The following is a 21,633-nucleotide window of genomic DNA, read 5'->3' as shown; positions in this document are numbered from 1 at the left end:
GCTAACCAAGCCGAAGGGTGACGGTGGAGGGGGTTGAATGTTGGTGTGTATGTACATATTTTGGTCTTGGGGTAAAGGTGTGCAAGACACATTTTTTGCATGTGTTGGAAATTGTGTTGCCATGGTAACAGTGTATTATTGCAAAAATAAGGTACAAATCTTGCAGTTAGAACCAGTTCCTCTGTTTTTAACCGATTCTCATGAAATTTGGCACACACATCGGTCTTGAGGTAAAGATGTCTAAGACACACTTTTGTGTGTCTTTCAGAAATCTTGTTGCCATGGTAACAACATATTATCTGGTGAAAATTGGGGAAAAAACCTTACAATTCAAACTGTTTCATCAGTTTTCAATCAATTTTCATGAAATTTGGCACACACATTGGTATTGAAGTAAAGATGTACAAGGCACTTTTTGTGTGTGTTTCCAAAATTGTGTTGCCATGGGAACAACATATTATATGGCAAAATTTAGGTAAAAACCTTGCAATTTGAACTACTTCATCAGTTTTGAACCAATTCTCGTGAAATTTGGCTCACACATTGGCCTTGGGGTAAAGATGTGCAAGAATCTTTTTTTTTTGCATTTGTCAGAGAGTGCATTACCAGGGTAGCCACATATGATAGCCAGAAATGTAGGAAAACTTGTGGATCAAACTTCTTCCCCTGTTTTTAGTCAGTGCTCATAAAAATTGGAAGAAATATTCATCTTAGGGTAAGGATTCATATTAAATTCTAAATGTCTTCTCTGCATTAGAATGTGGGGGTATTAATCACCTTCATTAATATTTCTGGGTTGGGGGGAAGGGGCAGGATTAGTCCTTTAAATCTGACATCAAAGAAGGTTAAAGGCAGTGGCCATTAGAAACATAAAAATGATAAACACTCTTAAAAAAACGCATCCCCTTAAGGGCATATAGGCTGGAGGTACACTGGGTAAAAATGAAACCTTCTGCTGAAGCAGAGGAGTTCCAACACTGGCAAGCAAAACAAAATGTGTACCCCTTCTACTTTCAACAGCTGATTTTCCAAACCTTTGTCCCTCAGTCAGGGGTCAATGCATTTTTAAAGCTAGACATTACTCTCTTTTTTTGGGGGGGGTGGGTCTTTAGAAAATGACCTCATTAAAATTACAGTTAAAGGATTATGACTAGGAAATTAACCCCCCCCCCCGAAAAAATAGGGGGCTGATAATACTTTTTAGCAGAAAATGCCCCCCCCCCCCCTCCAAAGGTATATAAGAAGAGTCCTTTGCACTTCAGACCATTCATTTGAAGCTTAATGCATTCTGATTTGATAAAAAAAAATTACAGTACCCAATTAACCATTGTTTATTTATATTCTCCTACTCAGTCTTTTATCCATATTCCGTTCCTACTATTTCTTTTTAACTTTCACATCACTCTTGATTTTGAGCTTCACCATTCCATCTCCTTCTGTTTCCTGTCTCTCTTTAAGTATATTTTTTCTGACATATTTTAAAGTGTACCTTTAATCATGCAACTAATTATTATAGAAATATAAATATATACAAAAATATCTGCATTTGTTTTAGAAGTTCACTTGCAAATCCATGACTCAGTAACATACCATATCAAAAATATACCTAAGTGCACAATAGATTTTAGCCTCATATTTTCTTTCATTTAATTTTTTTCAGTATATTTCTGTGACAGCCCCTGCTTCATGCTTCAAATAAAACATTGATTAATTGGACACCGGAAACTTTTTTTTCAAAGCAGAATGTTTGAGGCTTTAAATTAATATGCTGAAGTGTAAAGGATTTCCCTTTTTTTTGGGGGGGGGGGGTTAAGTTCCTAGTCGTTATAATTTCATTTTAATCTTTATGTTGCAAGTTTCTAAAGCCCCCCCCCCCAAAATAAAAAATGTAAGGGGTGATTTTTAAGAGTGTTAAAGTTCCTCATGGTCATGGCCTTTAACCTTCTATATTTTTATGTTGTCAGTTTTTAAGGACCTTCTCCGCCCCCCCCCCAAAAAAGCCTATAAATATTATTGAAGGTGATTAATACCCTGCACTATTATATGACATTATAAAGGGGACTCAAACCCAAATAAACACTTGTTTTTAGAGGAAAATGAAAAATCAGACAAGTTTATAGGTCAAAGTTTGAACAATATCGGACAAACCATAACAAAGTTGTGAACATATTAAACTTATAAACATTGGTAATCACTATACCCATGAAGACTTCAAATTGACCGCATATGTGATGTCACAGTGATTTAAGAAGGCAAGGACCACTCTTCCATGTACTGGAATAATTAATTAGCTAAAATTTCTTTTTTCAAAAGTTTTACTTCAAATTATATCTTTCTTTCATGAGGACATAAAACATACTACCGAGTTTATACTACGGCCCCAATGGAATAGGGATTTAGGAGAAAACCAAAAATCCTGATAACTACTAGTCTTATGGGAAAGTTGTCCTTGCGGCCCCACCCCTTGTCATAATTTACTTACCCAGTTACCAATTTGAATTCTACATACTTGTAGCCTTAGGGATCTTAATTTTAAAGCAGCCATAACTATATTTTGCTTGTCCGATTTCTTTAAAACTTTCACCATTCTTATTTTTCTCCTTTTCCATGCACACAACATTATGACCAAGGCTTGATTCCCTTTTAATACTGAATATGAATCTTTACCCAAAATGAATATTTGTGTCAACTTTTATGAGCACAGGCTGAAAACTGAGAGGTAGACTGATCCACAATGAGTTTTCCCCATATTTCTGGCTAAATGTGGTTACCAAGGCAATGCACTCTCTGACAAAAGGTTCTTGCACATCTTTACCTCAAGGCCAATGTTTGAGCCATAATTATTTCATGAGAATTGGTTAAAAAAAAAAACTGATGAAATAGTTCAAATTGCAAGGTTTTTACCTAAATTTTGCCATATAATCATGTTGTTTGGAAACACACACAAAAAAGTGCCTTGTTCATATTTACTTCAATACCAATGTGTGTGCCAAATTTCATGAAAATTGATTGAAAACTGATGAAACATTTTGAATTGTAAGGTTTTTTCCCCAATTTTCACCAGATAATATGTTGTTACCATGGCAACAAGATTTCTGAAAGACACACAAAAGTGTGTCTTAGACATCTTTACCTCAAGACCGATGTGTGTGCCAAATTTCATGAGAATCGGTTAAAAACAGAGGAACTGGTTCTAACTGCAAGATTTGTACCTTATTTTTGCAATAATACACTGTTACCATGGCAACACAATTTCCAACACATGCAAAAAATGTGTCTTGCACACCTTTACCCCAAGACCAAAATATGTACATACACACCAACATTCGACCCCCTCCACCGTCACCCTTCGGCTTGGTTAGCATCTTCATTCAGATACTTGGTGCATTGAGATGCCAGGACAAACAGAAGATCTGTTCAAAAAGGGTCTGAATTCAAGAACTAATCCAATGCAAAATAATGCACTGCTATTGAGTTTTGCACTAGCGCTAGTCTATATATCAGACAAATCTGAACTCATAAATTCTGACATTTTCACCCATTTTTTCACTGTTCCTGCAGCCAGATTTTTTGGAGCATACCCCATTCTTAATTCTTATATATAAACAAAGGTCTGGAGAAAAAATCATGCTTTTGTCCACCGTGTCCACAAGTAGGGCATTTTTGACGCTAACAGACCAGACTATTTCAATGTGTAGCTGTTGTTAACATTCTTTGGAAATGTGTAGAAACCTCCGACGAGGGCAACTCCTGGCCTGAAGATGATGCCTAATGAGAAAGGCTATCCTTCCATCACTTTGTTTCCACTCAGAGACCTCCCCACTCCACAAACCTCCATTGATGCTCTCAGAAATGCTTTTTACACTTACAAAATTTCCTTAACCCCGTACTATAGGTGGGGCTAAATTGCAATTTAGCCCCACTTATAGTACAGAGTTAAGCTTAGCTCACTTTCTTTTCACACAATGTTTTTGCAAAGTGGGCTAACCCCACTTATAGTACATGATTATTTGGCCCTGCATAATAGCAGGGTTAGCCTAACCAGGGTTAAGAGTGGCTGGTGTAAAAAGAAACCCGGCCAATCCTATGATGTTGCTTGATGTATGACCTTGAAGCAATGAAGCCATCGCTCTTGTCCGATCAGAGACAAGCACCCATGAATGGCTACCACTTGTCCAGGATTTCTGAATTGTGCGTGACAAAACCAAGCACTAAGCATTTCCTTAGCTGCGGTTAGGCAGAAAATTCAGCCTGTGTAAAAAGGATAAATAAATAATAGTATAGGGTTGAGAAAACGTAGTGTAAAAAACCTATAAGAGTTCACTTGCCTGATTCGTGCAAGTGGAAAAGTACATGCTGACTGCGTCAAGGTAGAGACGTCATTCCTGAAGCTTACTGCCACTTGTATTTGTACGCAGCCGTGCTTTTCATGGGGTGTAATTGCCCATGTGGCATTTTAAGAATAATTCTGTACTTGGGTAGAGACCCTTGACAAAGAAGTATCTTGGGAAGGAGGAGGTTGGTGGATGGTGTAGGGGGAAGTATGGGGGAGGGTAGCTGAGGGGGGGGGGGGAATGGCAGGATAGTGGAAGGTGGGGGATAACGGCGAGAGCTCTTTCATTAATTCCAGCTCACCAGTCCCTGATCTGACTGATCGCTTTCATTGATGCTGAGGATTGAGTGTAAGAAAAAAAAAAGATGAAAATGGATATGAGCGAGAGAGAGAGAGAAGGGGCAGAGAGAGTAAGAATGAGGTGGAGATTTTAAGTATGGAAGAGAAGGGAGATTTAGGGCAGGGAGAGGAAGAGATAAAGAAGAAAGAATAAGAAAAGGGGAAGAAAGTGAGAGAGAGAGATTATTGTACGCAATAAAAATAAATGGTTAGATTTTGATGAGACAATGTTTTCTGTAATACAAATAAAGTTTGTAAATATAGTAGGCTGAGAAATATTGTAAAATATAAAAAAAAAATAATAAGTGAAAATAAAAATTTAGATGATGTACTGGTTGTGTTGAGAGTTTGATGATTTTGGCCCGTATGTCTTGGCTAAGAAAAGGGCAATTCACATTGTAAAAATCAACTCTGATATCGTGGAATACTTTGTTTTAAAAATGAAATTGGAGTATCAACTAATGTAAAATTAATTTAGAATCAACGTATCTTAGCTCGAATTGCTTTACAACAATCATCTTTAATCTCCCAATGATCAAACACTTGAAGACTGTTCGATTATATTTCTATTGTGTCTGTTATCATGCCAGCTGTCTGCTTACGCACGTGTATGTTACTTCATCCTGATTTTGTATTATTTGCTTCGAGACCTTGAAAAGCGGGCGCTCTGAGAAGGAAATCCCCTAGGTCATTGAGGATAACAATGACGTATGAGGTACGCAAAGTGGATGATTGTCTTCCTATGGACAAGTCTGTAACCCTCTTCTTTTCTTTAGAAATAAGCAAGATGATAAAACCAAACAAGATATCCATCAAGTGACATATTGATGAACTGGTGATTGGAGAAGGCAAGTTATATCTATTAAGAAAAGCATTGATGAAGAAAGCCGGAGACCGGGGACACTTTATGCTTCTAAACGCGAGAGCAGTCGGCCTGACATTTTGATGAACTGCTTGTTTGAGTGAGCAATGTGTCTTCTTGGTTTTTCGGTTTAACCAGGTATTGGGGAAGTAAATAGGGAAGCTTTAGATGCTCAAACACGGGCGGTTGTGATAAAGTGACATTTTGATGAACTGGGTGTTCAGGATGCGTTGCAGGGGGGAGGGGGCTTTGCAATGGCGAGCGGGTTCTCCAAAGAGAGAACAACATTAATGTTAGGAGGACAGATATGAGAGATGACTTGACGTTTTGTTGTGGTTGCTATTATTGCGCTATCCAGGAAGGAAGAACCCCTAATCTTGGTCCCTGATCAATGTCTGCTGTCCTCCCATCCCGCTGACTGAAAATGACTTTCACCTTCCTCAAGTTTAAAAGAAGAAAATGAACAGCCCTTGTTACCCAGGTCTTGCCAAGTTAGATTAACCCTAAATGCGTCTTTTGTTTCTCTATGATAGACAGCCATGTTCTGAAAGGAAGCACGTTCACCTCGATCTGTTTACACATATTTGTTGATAGCATAGAATAATGTGCATGGAAGAATGTGTCTGATTCATTTTAAATGTTTAATCAGTCACTGCCCAGCTCATCTCTCAACATAAATACATAAGGAATGTATTTCTAAGAAAAGTACTTTTTTGTATTGTATCCAAGTTGACTGTGCAATCATTACTGCAAGCTTTTACAAGTTATATTTAAAGTTACCCGTAGTTAAAACAGGGGTTGTGACAACACCACCACCCTTATTTCTATTTTTCATTAAATTCTCATCTATCTGATTAGTGAACTGTTTTTTAAATTAAAAATGGACTCCTTAAAAAATATTGAAGAATTATGGGGCTTATCAGTATGAATTATTCTTTAAAGGAAATATCAGATGAAATTTAAAACAGAATTGGAATCTTGATCTGTTTATTATCGTAAGGTTTATAGAAATACTTAGAGAAGTATAAATCGGCGGTATAAATCCATAATAAACCTTGCAAAGTTAACCTCATTAAAAGTGGTATCAAGGATCCAGGGAAGTGGATTGAATCAAAGTGATTACGATTGGGATGCTGTCAGAATGATTTGCTAGTTAGTGCTGAGATTGATGAAATAACTGCAACCCTCCATTCATAGGATGCGTTTAGACTTCAATTTTTTAAAGGCAAAGAAAAATGATTCGTTTTTAAACACAGAGTGAACGCGCTTCATGGAGTAATGTTTGTGCTGATTTTTTTTCTCCCTGGCTTGAGCAAGTACTGGTTTCTGTAACACAAGAGGTTTGCCATTAATCACTAAATGGCCAGCCAAAATCACTGTGGCATCCGATTTGATGAAAAACCTAGACCATGAACCAATCAGAATTAATATTTTACATCCTTGTCCAGTTGTGAAGAAACGTCCTAAATGCACGTAAATAAGCTATACAAGAAAAAAAGAATCTTATGTAATTTTCTTTCTATTCTTTAATAACAAACCAATTTTTATTTTGGCATTTTTGAGACCCAAAATATTGGTATTGTATCTGTATGATGAGAAGGACAGAGAGTTGCATAATCACTCAGGCAACATGTGAACTTATTTTGATGGGGAAGGGGGAGTGTAAACGCTTCCACAGAATATCAAGATTGCTTTGGAAAACACATTAAATCTCCAATATTCCGAAGATTACAGCCTCATCAAAGACAAGTAAGGGTCTGAGGGGAGTGCGATTATGACCAAGAACGACAGAAAAATCCTGCCATTTGAAGGGATAAACATCTGAGGGGGAGACCCAAACGGGGTTTCTTATCTTATACAGGTAATGAGATTTGAGAAGGAATAGATAGGGATTGATTTATTTAGCTAACGATGACTGCCGTCAAGAGAGAGCCCTGGCATTGCACACCGAGTAGGAATGATCCGAAGAGGAAATTAAAATCTATATTGAATGCTGTCTGCAAATTGCATAGAATTCCGAAAAGCCACTGCCCCCCTCCCTGCGATGGTTTGTATTGGATAGGGACAAGGGCAGGGGTGTAGTGGGGTTACAAAAGGGAAGGGGGGGGGTAAGGGTCTATTGTAATGAGCAATCTTAATACATCACATAAGCTCTCACCGACTCTGCCAATCACATACCCATAATTCATCAGCTCAAAAGGAATTACGTTGAGGTGCTATTGGTAGCAAGTTTAGTAATACAGCCCTAATGTAATCAAGCCGTAAAGCTTGTAGCTAGTGTATGTGAATTTCATGTAATAAGAATATCTATGCATGGCATGATTAAACATTTGATGTTAACTGTTTATTGAAGATTGAAAATTACATCACAGCCTTCTGTCTGTTATGATTTGCTTGATATATTTCATGATGGGGGGGATCAGATGCAAGCCTGGTAAAGCAAGTCCTTGAGATGTCGTTCGCTTGCAGATTGTACAGCTATTAATGAGTTAGCTCTGAGGCAAAGGAAGCTATTAATGTACCTGTGTTAAGCTCCATCATTATCATGTTGCAAGCAATCCTCCATCAAGCGTTTCCTGATCTGCACAGAGCTGTCTCCTCGTTTGCTCGTTGCGATGTGTTTTATTCATCACAATGAAATTCATTTGCCAAATGGGAAGCATTGTGCACTGGGGGGAAATTACCGTCGCATTTTAACGATGAAATAGATTGAACACGTTCTTGAGAGTGTTTATGGTCGTTTAAAACAATGCAAGATTTACTGATTAGGGAATTCTTTTCTGATGTCCATACTATAAAATACCCTGATGAGAATTTTTGAGGCGATGTTGTTTATTCATTGCATTTGTATGTTACACACAAATAACCCCTACCACCTGCGACCCCCCTTCCCCAACGATTAAACAACAAAATGCACGCACACATGTCTGTAAATCTCTGGCATTTTTGTTTAATTGCAAAAGCCCATTGAGAGATCAACCATCTAAAGGTAATATTCATTCAAACAACATCATCAAGTACATACAATGACTATATACTTAGATAGAGCTTTCCACTTACCATCTGTATTCTCATTTCCTCATTGGCTTTGTAAAATAACCCCTTTCACTTTATTCTGTGGTGTCTTTGAATTTGAGCAAAGAGGTAGAAACTGAGAGTTGGTGGAAGGACTTGAAGCCTTTTTAGCCGAGTATCAATGGTACTTCTTTAAACACTTTCAGATGATTGTTCAAACATTACATTAATGCTTGGGAGTTGAGATTTTATTTCCTGTTCACAAATATTTTTTTTTTACATTTTTATTCCCACAGTATTTTTTAGTATGGATTTTTTTTTTTTTTTTTTATAAATGGTGTTATTCAAAGGGAGGGGGATAACTTGATTCATGCCAGTGATAGGTGTCCTCCAATAAAGCCGATCTTCAGCATAAAACCCTCAGGATGAATGGAAGATCATTTAAAAATGGGAGCTTTCATAAATTTGATTCACTTCCCGGCCACCTTCATCTATACCATTTGCAATGGTTTGCCTGACTTTGCAGGCTCTGCACATTTGGATAAGCAGGTTACCCAGACAGGAGCAACATTCTTATCTTCCTATTAGAATGTTATAATTTTGCCATAAAAATTATTGGTTCTGATTTTGTGTGAATGAGCTATTATCCAATGAAGGCGTTGTTAGGATCCATGGATATATCGAGCCGTTCCTGGTTACTCCTTGGTTATATCAAAGACCTGAAGCGTAAAACACCATATGAAAGCTCTCTTGATGTATTCGCAGGCACTTGTCCTTGTATTAGATAGATGGACTAAGGACCTCTCAGTGTTGAACATCAAGGCATTTTGTTTCCGTTCCTTTGTGCTGCAGTCATGCGATATCTATTGCTCTTTAGGAGATAGAGAGAGAGAGAGGGTGAGAGATACCGCAGAGCTTCGAGATGCGAGCTGTGGTTGAGAAGTGATGGTGGAGTCTTGTCTTTAGGGACGGAATGGAGCAAGGGTGAACAATGGACATGCCACTGTGGAATATGATATAAAGGTAGATGGAGATGAATTGGGAGAGAGGCAGGAAGAGATATATGAAGAGTGATAGAAGGAAGGGGGGGGTAATAGGTAATGATATCAGGAGGTGGAGGGAAAGAGGGATATGAAATATGAGGGAGGGAGAAATAAAGGGTGGATGGAGAGGGGGGAGAAACGAGAAAGGAAGAAGAAAAAAAAGGAAACAGAGAAAAGCTAACAGGAAAGAAGAAAATAGACAAGAAAATAATAGAATTCTTTTTAGAGAAATTCGGAAGCTAGACTTTCTTGAGATAACAACAATGGATGTAAAATTGAATCACCATAATTTCAAAGAATGGTGATACTTGATGATTGGTGGATATGCATCGTATAATTTAGGGCTATTAAGTATCATTGTTATCAGTACTATGTAAAAGTGTTTAAAGGAGTGATTTTTATTTAAGAAAAATAGAAAGAAAGATGATAAGTATAGGAAAGTGAAAATGAAATGAGAATAATCAGAAAGGATGGAAAGATTCAAGGATTGTAATCAGATAGAGTAATCACTTAATCAGCATACAAAAGTGCATTAGTTGATAAAGCAAGCTCAGGAATATAGAAATATGAATATACTATATATATATATAAGAAAATAATCAGATACACCTATACAAAATGGTAAGAGGTAGTCATAGAGCATAGAGTCATAGAGCAAGAGATAGTTAAACCAGTGAATAAAGCTCATTAAGGGAAATGATTAATCGCAATAATTAAAAGATATCCAAACCGAATCCCTGCGCATATGAGTAGCGCCCCCCAGTGATGGATGATGATTATGGCATTAAGTAGCACTCGCCGGGGCGTTTAACGACGTCATGAAAATTACATTATCTTGATGCACCCCCACGTACCAACCACCCGTCAGCCAAGCCACTGAGATGCATTAGCAAATGGACATTAGCACAGTCGGTGTGAGTGGTTAATGCGTTTGTGTGTATCACACATGTGGGATCATACGTGTGTGTGTGGCTAGGCTTTTGTCACTACTTGGCGGTTTCCTTTGCCTAATCACTCTGCTAACTTATTTATTAAGGCGATATCTAATTTCTGTCCTTCAATACCATATTAATTATGTTATCTTCAGAATGATTACAATTAGTAGCTAAATATTTATTTAATACATGTTGTTTCCTTTAGTTCCATGCCTGATCAATTACAGTCCAGGTAAAAGTATATTCACACTTTCCACAATGAATTTTTTTTTTAAATATGTTCTTTAAATATTTACTTATTGACTTATACAAGTGATTAAAGATAAGATTTTATTACAGATATTTTTTTCTGTGGGTAGATGTTCAATATTGGCTTCAATCAGTTTATCATTTTCAATGAATTGCATTTTAGTCTGTAATTGGTCAGATTAAGAAACTAATGGGAATGTTAAAAAATTCCTTTAAATGCACATCATATAGCCTTGTTTTAATTCTCATGTTCTATGCAGGTTTGTTTGATATCTGCTGTTATAAGTGGATTGATAAACATGGTTTCAATGCTTGAGCAATTGAAAGTCCAAAGGGATTAATTTATCGTTTTGAATATCAATTGTATTCATTCTCATGTCCAATTGTAGAAATAGCTTGTAATTTATTTTGATATTGCCATCACATTAGTGAGCCACACACACACACAAGTGGTGTCTATTTCTGTATGCAGACTATCATTATCGCCTCCGCTAAAGAGTGTGCCCTTCTCCAGAGCGCGGATTAGAGGTAGAGAGAGGGGGAGAGAGAGAAGGGAGAGTGGGTATCATCATTATGATGATGCATAAAGAGACACAGACACGCTACATACACACCCTATTAACTCGCACAAGAAGTCACGGCAGAGGAGAGTGACGGGAAGAAAGGGACCAACAGCAAAAAAAAAATATGGGAAACCGCAATCGGATCGTCTGTCGGCCATGTTTTCCATCTTCATGAATATTCGATGGACAAATCGTCGGGTTGCCGTGCGGCAGCGGCATCTGCCATTAACAATGTTTGCGCTATTGATTGAAAGCGATCCTCTTCAGCAGTGCGGAAAGAATAACCAATGATTTAAACAGCTGGACACTGAGGGCTTGCTCCATCGCTGTGGCAGGAGGAAAGGTGGATTCATGGTGAAGATATTGAAATCAATAGGTTTCAATTACATAAACTATGCATATACCACAAAGTCACTAATCTATCTTTCATCTGATCATATGGAGGTGGAATAATAAACACCACTTTTCATTTTTATCAGACAATCAAGCTATTTAGGACTACTGCATGAGTAATTCCCTGGAACGACTTGACTGATCTGAGTTGATTTATTCAAGTGATAAAGTAACTGAACTAATTAGCTATGATAATAGTGTGAAGTGATGGAATTTGTCTTGAATAATTTCAATGAAACTAGGCTATAGTTGGATTAACATTTAAGTCTATTGTATTAATAGTTTAGTTTGTCATTAGTGAACAATAATGTTTTACTTGCATTCTTTTGCAAGATTTTTTCTTCTTCTTTCACATATTTCGTAGGATCTTGAGTATTTATTTTGTACATTATCACATATATGTTTTTATCAGAGTTCCATAATTGGTGGAAGAAAAACATATGCATTGTAGGACAGTACAAGCCATTACTATCTTCATTTATAAATTGTGGGAGGCTTTAATAGAAATGTAGTTTTCCATCCATGGGCAAATTTCATCTTCTATGGAGTGAAAATGTTAATAGATCACTTTAAACCTTAGATTTTATAGATAGAAAACATTGTCCTATTTAATGAATAAGGAATGACTTGCAACATGACAATGTTGAGGTATGAAAATGAAGAAGTCGGACAGTCGAATAGAATGTATAGGGTAATAGGGTCTCACAGTATTTCATCTTTATCGCGTTGGGTCTGGATTGTGGGGAGAGAGCCATCTTATGAGACGGGACAGATTGACATTTTCCGCACTGATCTGTTAAAAGAGATTGTTCTCATCTCTCATGGGCTCAAGAACATATATAGATTTCATTAAGGGCTCGGAGAAGGGAATATTATATATCTTAGCCGTGTCGCCACTGCACTTTACCAGTGCTCCGCAAAGTGGCCGAGCAAATGGGATACTTTATTGTCAAATTCATTTCAGATGGAGGACATCTTTTATGTCTGTCTGGACTTTGGGATGGGGGAAGGAAGGAGTACCCTTGGGTCGATTTTAAACCTCCCTTCTTTTGAACTGATGCAAAGATAATTGTAATGAGTTTGATTATTATGACATTCATTATAAATTCTATTAATTTTCAACAAATTTCAGTGCACACTCTATTCTAGTACCAGTAAATAATAAAATTGGACAATGCATGCCCCTGTTTTATGAAATCCCCCTCTTGTGCACTACAGGACAACTAGTTTTTATATTACAAATTTGTAATATTTCTCTTGTTCTCACAGTATTGTTGTATTAATGACAAGCAATGATCGATCTTAGATTTTATAAATTGACAAGTCATTTCCTGCCCATCACTCCTGATCCCCACTTATATCACTTGTGATTGAGTTATCACTTTGTCTCTCTAAGATCATCTCTATCTCTTCATTTCCCTCTCCCCCTCCCTTCCTTCCTTATCCTCAATGTCCTCCCAGTCTCCCCCCCCCCCCCCGTTCACTCCCTCTGTCTCCCCTTCTCTCTTTCCACCTACCCCTCTCCCTCTCCCCCTATACTCTCCTCAGCCCCCATCTCCATGTCACTTGTGATTGAGTTATCAGTTTGTCTCTCTTAAGATGATTATCTATCTCTTCATATCCCTCTCCCCCCTTCTTATCCTTGATATCCTCCCCGTCTCCCCCCTTACTCCCTCTGTCTCCCCTTCTCTCTTTCTACCTACCCCTCTCCCTCTCCCCCTATACTCTCCTCAGCCCCCATCCCCATGTCACTTGTGATTGAGTTATCAGTTTGTCTCTCTTAAGATTATCTGTCTCTTCATATCCCTCTCCCCCCTTCTTATCCTTGATATCCTCCCCTTCCCCCCCCACTCTCTCCCCTGCTCTCTTTCCACCTCCCCTCCCCTCACCCTATGCCCTCCTCCGCCCCCGTCTCCATCCCACCCACACACCCTCCCTCCCTCATCCCTTCACCTTCGTTGGTTCACCATCCTCATCATAGCCCGTGCATTGGTTATGAGCAATTACGCCTGTAATTTGAACACGCCTGGATTTGACGTCAAGGCATTTCCTTGATAGCGCTGCGTTTCGCCAGGTTGTTAGTGCGCCTGATAGCTTTGGGGGTAAATAATGGCGGTGGTGTTCGTATCAAATCATCAATTTCTTTGAATGATGAGCTAGTCCAATCTAGTGTGATGTGTATTATGCTCGATTACTCTCTGTTGCCTTATATATATTAACAACATATGATATATGTCTGTAAAGTGTAATACATATTCTTTGTACTCACACCCACTCTTGTTAAGTGCAAGTATCACATATGAATTTAAAAAAACTCAAAGCATGACTACATATAATTCATCTTTTTTAACACTACATAACGAAAACAATTTCAATACTACCTACCTGACTATGTAATAAATTATAAACATTTTATTCAAAAAGTGGGAATTGAGCTACACATGCTGGAATGAATACTTTTTAATTAAATTTTCAGTTAGAATTTGTATATGTCAGTATGAATTTTTAGAGGGAAAAATGTTGTGCTGTATTGGAAATGACATTCAGTCCTTCATTAAGCACTGTGTAGATAGGTGTACACATCATCCAAATATAATATGACAATGCAACACATTAATAATTCAGAGGGCACTTCAGACAATCACCTGTTTTTTCAGCAAGAAATGATGAAGAAAAATAATGGCAAACTTTTTATGATGGATATAAAAATTAGTTTGGATTTGACATTGTAATGATGTGAGGAAAATGCAATTAGTTAAGTGGACATGAGATACAGCAAACAACTCGACGTCCTTGAGCATTTTGTTATTGTAAGAGAGTAGTATTAAATCATGAAATGGCATTGTCGTCGTGAGACAAAGGGAACGTAGACCATGTCTATTTTAATTTCATTTTTTCAGAAATGAGTTGCACCTCAATTGATTAGAGTAAAAAAAATGATATAGCCGCTTCACTGTTTTCAGCTCTTTATCGGCCCTCATGAACGAGATGCTAAGTAATTATTATTTATATTCCTGACAGCAATGTGTGATTATTTCATTATTGCATACGTGTGCGTGTCCTTCATATTAATAGCAAGGTGAAGAAGAATTTCCTCACCATTTATTACTAAGAAAAATAATGAATACATCTTTCCGTGTCATTCCCATTACATTGTGATTTGTCAGATTTCTTGAGAATTTTTTATTTCATTTACAATATCTTTTACCACTGATTAAATCTTGTCAGCAGGAGTTACCATGTACTTTGATAACTTGTGATTACTGAATATATTTTAAAACTGTAATTTTTTCTGTATTTTAGTATAATAAAAAAAACACATAATAATCTAGAGGTAAACAACCGTTACTCGCATGTGACGATTGCTTGCTGACATTAATAGGAACAATAAAAATGGTGACTGATCAGAAATTCAAAATGAGATGATGGAGGCTTGCATGCAATTTCTTAAATTCTTACACTGTTGTCAAATCTATAATGCATTCTTAAAAATGCTAATTTCTTCTTTAAAAAAATAACTATTTTTAAGCAAGGCATTATATGTGTAAGTGGTTATGAATATATACATAAGTGCTTAGAAATGCTTGGAGCACCTTTCCTTATCGCTCTCAAAAGATGATTTGATGAGATTTTGATTGATCCATGGTGTCACCTACCTGTCACTGATATATTCACAGGATGTATGTGGGAGGCGAGAACCTTGTTGAAAAAGCATCTGGACAGCAAATTGTCATTGCTATATGCTTTAATGCTTCAAAGTCAAATTTGAAAGACTGATCTTGAATTTTGTTTTATTAAAAGAACAGGCTTTTCAGGTAATAACACTCAATGTTAAAAAGTATGATAATTGAACACTTCATATTCATTTTTTCTCTGAAATGTGTAGTTTTATGTGGTAGGTTTATACTCTCATGTAAACCACTACATCCTTTTTGATGACTCATATTCAATATAAAAGCAAAATCATCTTTAGGATTTGAAATTGTCTTAGCCAGAAACATTCAAATGTCAGACGAAAAATACATATCTCTCCCTCCTTTCACCCCCTGCCGGCAGTATCGCATACTTGGAAGTTCGTTTGTAAACACAAACATGTTTATTTGTGTGATTTAGGGGGAAAAAACAAGGATACAATTACTCCATGTTGCCAAGTAAGTAATCACAAACAAAGCTCAGACAATCAAAACAATAATGGTTGTAATCCATATCATTAATGCTGCAGGCTGATGATGTCTTTGGGTGTCTTTGCAGTATGGGCAAGAGTCCAATTCTTGTCATCCTTCTCTCTCTACAGTTTTTCATTCCTCGTCTGTCATCGTGCTACGAGTTTGTGTAGTCTAGCGCTATCAGACATTCTTTTGCAGGAAGTAGATCATTGAATAATGAGGATAATGAAGGTGTTGGTGATGGTTATGGTGACTTTGAAGAGGATGATGATGAGTATATTTGAAATAAGATCAGCATGGAATTAATTTGAAATCAGATATTCCAATGTCCAAGTAGACATTTCAAAATCTCAAAGAAAATAGGCGTAGACAAGTTGAGTTCTATATCCTTATCATTATTACCAAAGCTACTTTGACATACTTTGGAGTTGGAATCTCTTTGAATTTAAAGCAACGCAAGGATCCATGCATTGAGATGTATGTATAAGCACATCGCTATAGAAATATTTACGTAGCAATATGCTCAGTTGGGCCTGACCATATCTAGACTACATGTCACTCTGCATCGGTATAGTCTGTTGAAAATCTGGATATTCGATCTTGGGATTTTCAGAAGGGGCTGCAACTTGGGCATGTCGCACGTTGCCCATGTTGACAAATTTCCAATTTCTGCCCTCCCTGATCGGTTGGTCTGAGCGAGGTTGATCGCGGTTGGAGGAGGAAAAGCGGAGAGACCCTCATGCACGGTTTGGGATTCAATCAGCGAGGTTCGTCCGCCAGAAATAGGGTTTAGCCTTCACCCCAGGGTGACTGACTGATCAGGCCTGCAACTTGGTATGGGAAAGAGAGAGAGAGAGAAAGAATTTGAGCAAGGGAGAGAAAGGAATATTGAAAAAGGAGAGGAAAAGATATGTAAGGAAAAAATAAGTTAGGGTGGAGAGAGAGATAGAAAGAGCAATGAGGAGGGAGGCATTTTGATCATGGGGGGAGAGACATTTGAGGCAGGGAGAGTATTTAAGCTATAAAAAAAACGTAAATAAGTGAGGTAGAACCCCCCGCGCCCCCCCTCTTCCCCTGCTCATACAAAGCAAAATAAAATGAACATTGCTACATCCATATCATCAATGAATTGATAGTTTGCTTTAATAGCCAACAGTACTAATACAGACTACAGACACACTGATAACAGATGAAGGGGCAGAAATTCATGTAAATGGACGTATAAAGATATTGAACTTAAACTACATGTATAACAGGACAAGCAGTGTGATTTTTAGGTGATAATTGCTGTGACATGCTATGATGAAGTGCAATCATATGTCATGTACATTTTCTTATTTGAAACTTTTCCAATATGATTCATCCTTCCCCAACTATTGACTCGTTAACCCCCCACCTCCCCTTTTTCTTCAGTGTTATTTTCCTTACCATCTGAACATATTATCAATGACTATTTTGAAATTCTTATGATGGTCCTGTATGTTTATTAATAGTCATTGCTTTCATTCATAATTGTTTCCAACTCTCTTTCCCAGTCTCTGCTTGTTATGGACAAATATAACAATGCATAGATTGTACAGAAATAGACACAGTTGTGCAAAGTTTTGAATAATTGACCCAATGACAACCAATTTCTTTAGTTTCCAATGGCTTTGTACACAAACCACTCGGTTCCAGTCAACAACAGGTTAAATAACTCCTCTACCATTTTCTCATTTTCCCTTTCATCACCACAGACCTGAAGAGCATTTTGAGCGGTATGCTTCCTACCCCGGTCTGCGGCCTCCGTTCCTCCCCCTGGGGTCACCCCACGCACCCCTGTTCCCCCATCCAGCCATCAGCCCCCTCTTCACAGGGCTACGCTACCCAGCGGACCTTCAAGCTGCTATGCAGATGCCTCACCTCTCGCCCGGTGCTATGTCATTTGGGGGACTCGGTAACCCCATCACTGCGGCAGAAAGGTACGCTTTCAGATTTGTTATAATAAGTTTTTTTTCTTTTCCCATATTTAATAAGATTTCATGATATTTGCTCCTTTGGAAAAATTTGCAAAAATCACCTCAAGCCTAAGACTCTGAATAATCATTTTCCTCCTATGGTTTTAAAAACTGTACGAGAAGTCATTTTAGAAACCTTATATGAAGATGGATTCTGTAAGATGGGGACAAATGTCCAAGTAGAAGATGTCGGGTCACTTCCAAAGTCTTACAATCTCATGATGGTATTGTCCATGAGCTCAGAATTGCATTGTATGTTGTATTTTTTTTTATAACAACCAAAATCTTGAATCTTGATTTGAAATCATTAGAAAAAATCAAAATCAAATTCGTTGTTCATTCATTTGTTTCAAACATATGATGAGAATATGACTTATTTTTACCTTGCAATTTATTTCAATCTCTTCTAATCTTCTATATAACCTTTACCATAAAGAACTGTAATTGATATCTTCAAAGATCAAATTTGGAAATTTCCATCTTGTGTGCATGGTCTTTGACAAGGGATATATACTTGTATTTATTTCATCACAGAGAAAAGGTGCTACAGGAGCAACAACGAGAGAGGGAACGAGAGCGACGGGCGGAGGAGTTGAGGTTGGAGCAGAGCCGAGAGAGGAGTAGAAGCGAACGGGATTCAGGGTCTCTTCATCATGACAGGGGTAGAGCTGATGAGAGGAGGTACTCCAGCAGTCCAGCAAGAGGTACATTCCTTTGATGATGATCATAATGACATTGATGGTGGTGGTGATGACATTGATGGTGGTGGTGATGACATTGATGGTGGTGGTGTTGATATTGATGGTGGTGGTGATGACATTGATGGTGGTAGTGATGACATTGATGGTGGTGGGGGTGACATTGATGGTGGTGATGATGACATTGATGGTGGTAGTGATGACATTGATGGCGGTGGGGGTGACATTGATGGTGGTAGTGATGACATTGATGGCGGTGGGGGTGACATTGGTGATGACATTGATGGTGGTGGTGATGACATTGATGGTGGTGGTGATGACATTGATGGTGGTGGTGATGACATTGATGGTGGTGGTGATGACATTGATGGCAGTGGGGGTGACATTGATGGTGGTGGTGATGACATTGATGGTGGTGGTGATGACATTGATGGTGGTGGTGACGACATTGATGATGGTGGTGATGATGGTGATCATGATGGACTAGTTGATGATGGGATTTCATTATGATGATATGATGAAGATGATGATAATGCTATTGCCAGATCGGGGACCTATAAAACAAAGAATAGCAGTCGTTTTTACATTTGATACATATGCTTGATTGCATGTAATGATTTATGAAATCAAGCGTAAAACTCAGCTCTAGAACAATCGCTATGGTTTGTGCTACAGGCCCAAGTTAGTGATGGTGATGGGGTGAATGAAGGGAAGGAGGACAAGGTGGAAGGGAGGGAGGAGGAAGGGAAGGAGGGGGGAGGGAAGGAGGAAGCAGGGAGAGGGATGGGAGAAGAGGGAGGATATTGCTATTGATTCATAATTAATTTTTGACATCTCTATAATCCATTTATAATCTGCATTTGGAATGTACATATGAAAAGGGCCTCCCTGATTCCTCAGTAATTTTTTTAAAGATGATTGAAATGGCAGGTCTGGTAGAAGTTCTCATTATAATTATTTTCATTTGTTCTTCTCTCATCTCCATTGTCTTCAGATTCCTCAGGTTCCCGACGACCCCAGTCGCATTCCTCGGTGGGGTCCAGCAAACACTCTCCCCAGGACCAAGGCCCCCTACCCCTCCTGAAGAAGGCTGACAGGGAGGACAGGTGGAGTGACAAACACCGTCATACACCCCGTAGTGGACGGGAGGACCATCACCACAATCAGGAATCCCCTACCAATTACTCCCAGCACAGAGTAAGTCTTGGCTGCATAAGCTTTCAGGGCAGTTATGAATGAATGTGTGATTTGAGTCAAGTATTGATAAGCTTCATAACCTGATACATTTTAGATACAATTTTTTTGAAAAGCTAAGATGCACACAGACATCATGTAGTTTCCACAAATATTTTATTCTAAATATAAAAATATTATGAGATAACAGTGAGTCAAAGATCAGAAAAATCGTGAATCCATCTAACTGTAAATAGGACTAATTTTCAGACTGATATCATTGTTGCCAATTTGTTCAGTTTGTACCTTAGATTAAATCCAAAACAGAATGGCTTTTATAGTCAAGAAAAGAAGAAAAGAATCTTTATCATCTATGAAGATAGGTAATACATCTTTTATTTGTTCATTTGTTACAGGATATACCTTCCCATGATGCTACCCGTTACCTGTCAGACAGGGAGCGCAAAGCTCACCACGAGAGGGAGCTATTACTACAACAAGATAGGAAGATTGCTGAAAGGTAAGAAGAAACAAATCATACATTTCATAAATAATAATAGTCAAATTGAATTGTATCAGCAATTAACACCTGTCTTTAAAGAATGCTCAAGGCGAGAATGAAAGTGGTTGTTTTGAGGCACATGGGCTTTATGGACAGGGGCGGTATTCTGAGGTCATTTTATCTTTAAAATATTTTATTTTATCTCTTAAAAAGAAATTGTTATTCTGAGATGACATTTTATCTCTCGGATGAAATTTAAAATTCTATCTTGGGTATAAATTTTATTTTGCGTATCTATGATGATACGCAACAGAGCAGTGGCTGCGTAGACATACCCATCGCATATCTGGCCATTGCAATGCAGGTGATGTGCTTGCGCCCAAGTTACTTTGAAGAAAAAATTAAATAAACTTAAAAGAGGGTAGGGGCTATTTTATCCCTACGATGTTGATTTCGTCAATATTTCTAGGGGAATTAACTCCAAATGATGGCATGAAAATTAAGAAAAATTATATATATTGAGAACACCTTAAAGTTATTCCTGTACAATTAGGAAGCATTTCATAAGACTTTTCTTGACTAATATTGTCTTTGTAATGATGCTTGAAAAGATGCGATATAGACTTTTTAAAAAAATGAGAGTATTGCCAGTTTTGTTGAAATCTCTGTAAAGACGTGCAAGCGTATTGAAGTCAATAAATTGACGCAATCTCGCCACACCTAGCGGAATGGATTTCCATTGGTTGAGTGATATGAGAGAGCTATAAAAGCGCGTTTCTAATTGGATATTGATTAAAAGATAGGTGTGTCGTACAGAGATAAAATAAAGATAAAATTGTTCTCAGAATACCGATTTAGTGAGGTTTTAAGGGTATTTTATCTCACTGATTTTAACGGAGATAAAATATTTTATTTTATCTGAGATAAAATGGATCTCAGAATACCACCCCAGGGGGTGTTTCACAAAGATTTAAGTATGACTTAGGTCGCACTTAAATGTCGACGGCGCAAGCTTATTGATCAATACGCAGTAGTGCGCGTCATCTTGGCATGATCTGACCAATGCTTTCATGCCTTTTATACTGCGCGAAACTGGACATTTATGTGCGACTCTAAGTCACACTTAATTCTTTGTGAAACACCCCCCAGGTTTCTTTAGCACATCTTAAGAAACTACCTGGAGCATGCATTTAAATGGCTTTACTGCCAGGTAGTCTGACATGTGGTAGTGTCTAAAATAGTCTTGACTGAATAAATGCATGCATTATTTCAGGATGTAGAATTATGGTGGCTCGGTTTTTAAATCCTTTTACAAAAGGTGTAATACCACGTTGTAAAGCAGTGAAGTGATTGAATCTTGTACTA

The 21,633-nt window shown here is 37.8% G+C and overlaps 1 protein-coding gene across 1 annotated transcript in view; it reads left to right on the top strand.

The window, feature by feature from the left end:
- LOC121407886 (genetic suppressor element 1-like) overlaps positions 1-21,633 on the top strand; it is a 47,107-nt gene that overhangs the window by 16,362 nt on the left and 9,112 nt on the right. The window contains exons 5-8 of the mRNA XM_041599125.1: positions 17,635-17,859; positions 18,430-18,599; positions 19,588-19,790; positions 20,183-20,286. Of these exons, the coding sequence (XP_041455059.1) occupies positions 17,635-17,859; positions 18,430-18,599; positions 19,588-19,790; positions 20,183-20,286 (702 nt within the window). The remainder of the gene's footprint in view (positions 1-17,634; positions 17,860-18,429; positions 18,600-19,587; positions 19,791-20,182; positions 20,287-21,633) is intronic.

This window comes from Lytechinus variegatus, chromosome 2 (assembly GCF_018143015.1).
Source record: "Lytechinus variegatus isolate NC3 chromosome 2, Lvar_3.0, whole genome shotgun sequence".
Classification (NCBI taxonomy): Eukaryota; Metazoa; Echinodermata; class Echinoidea; order Temnopleuroida; family Toxopneustidae; genus Lytechinus; species Lytechinus variegatus.
This window is presented reverse-complemented; position numbering and strand designations above follow the sequence as displayed.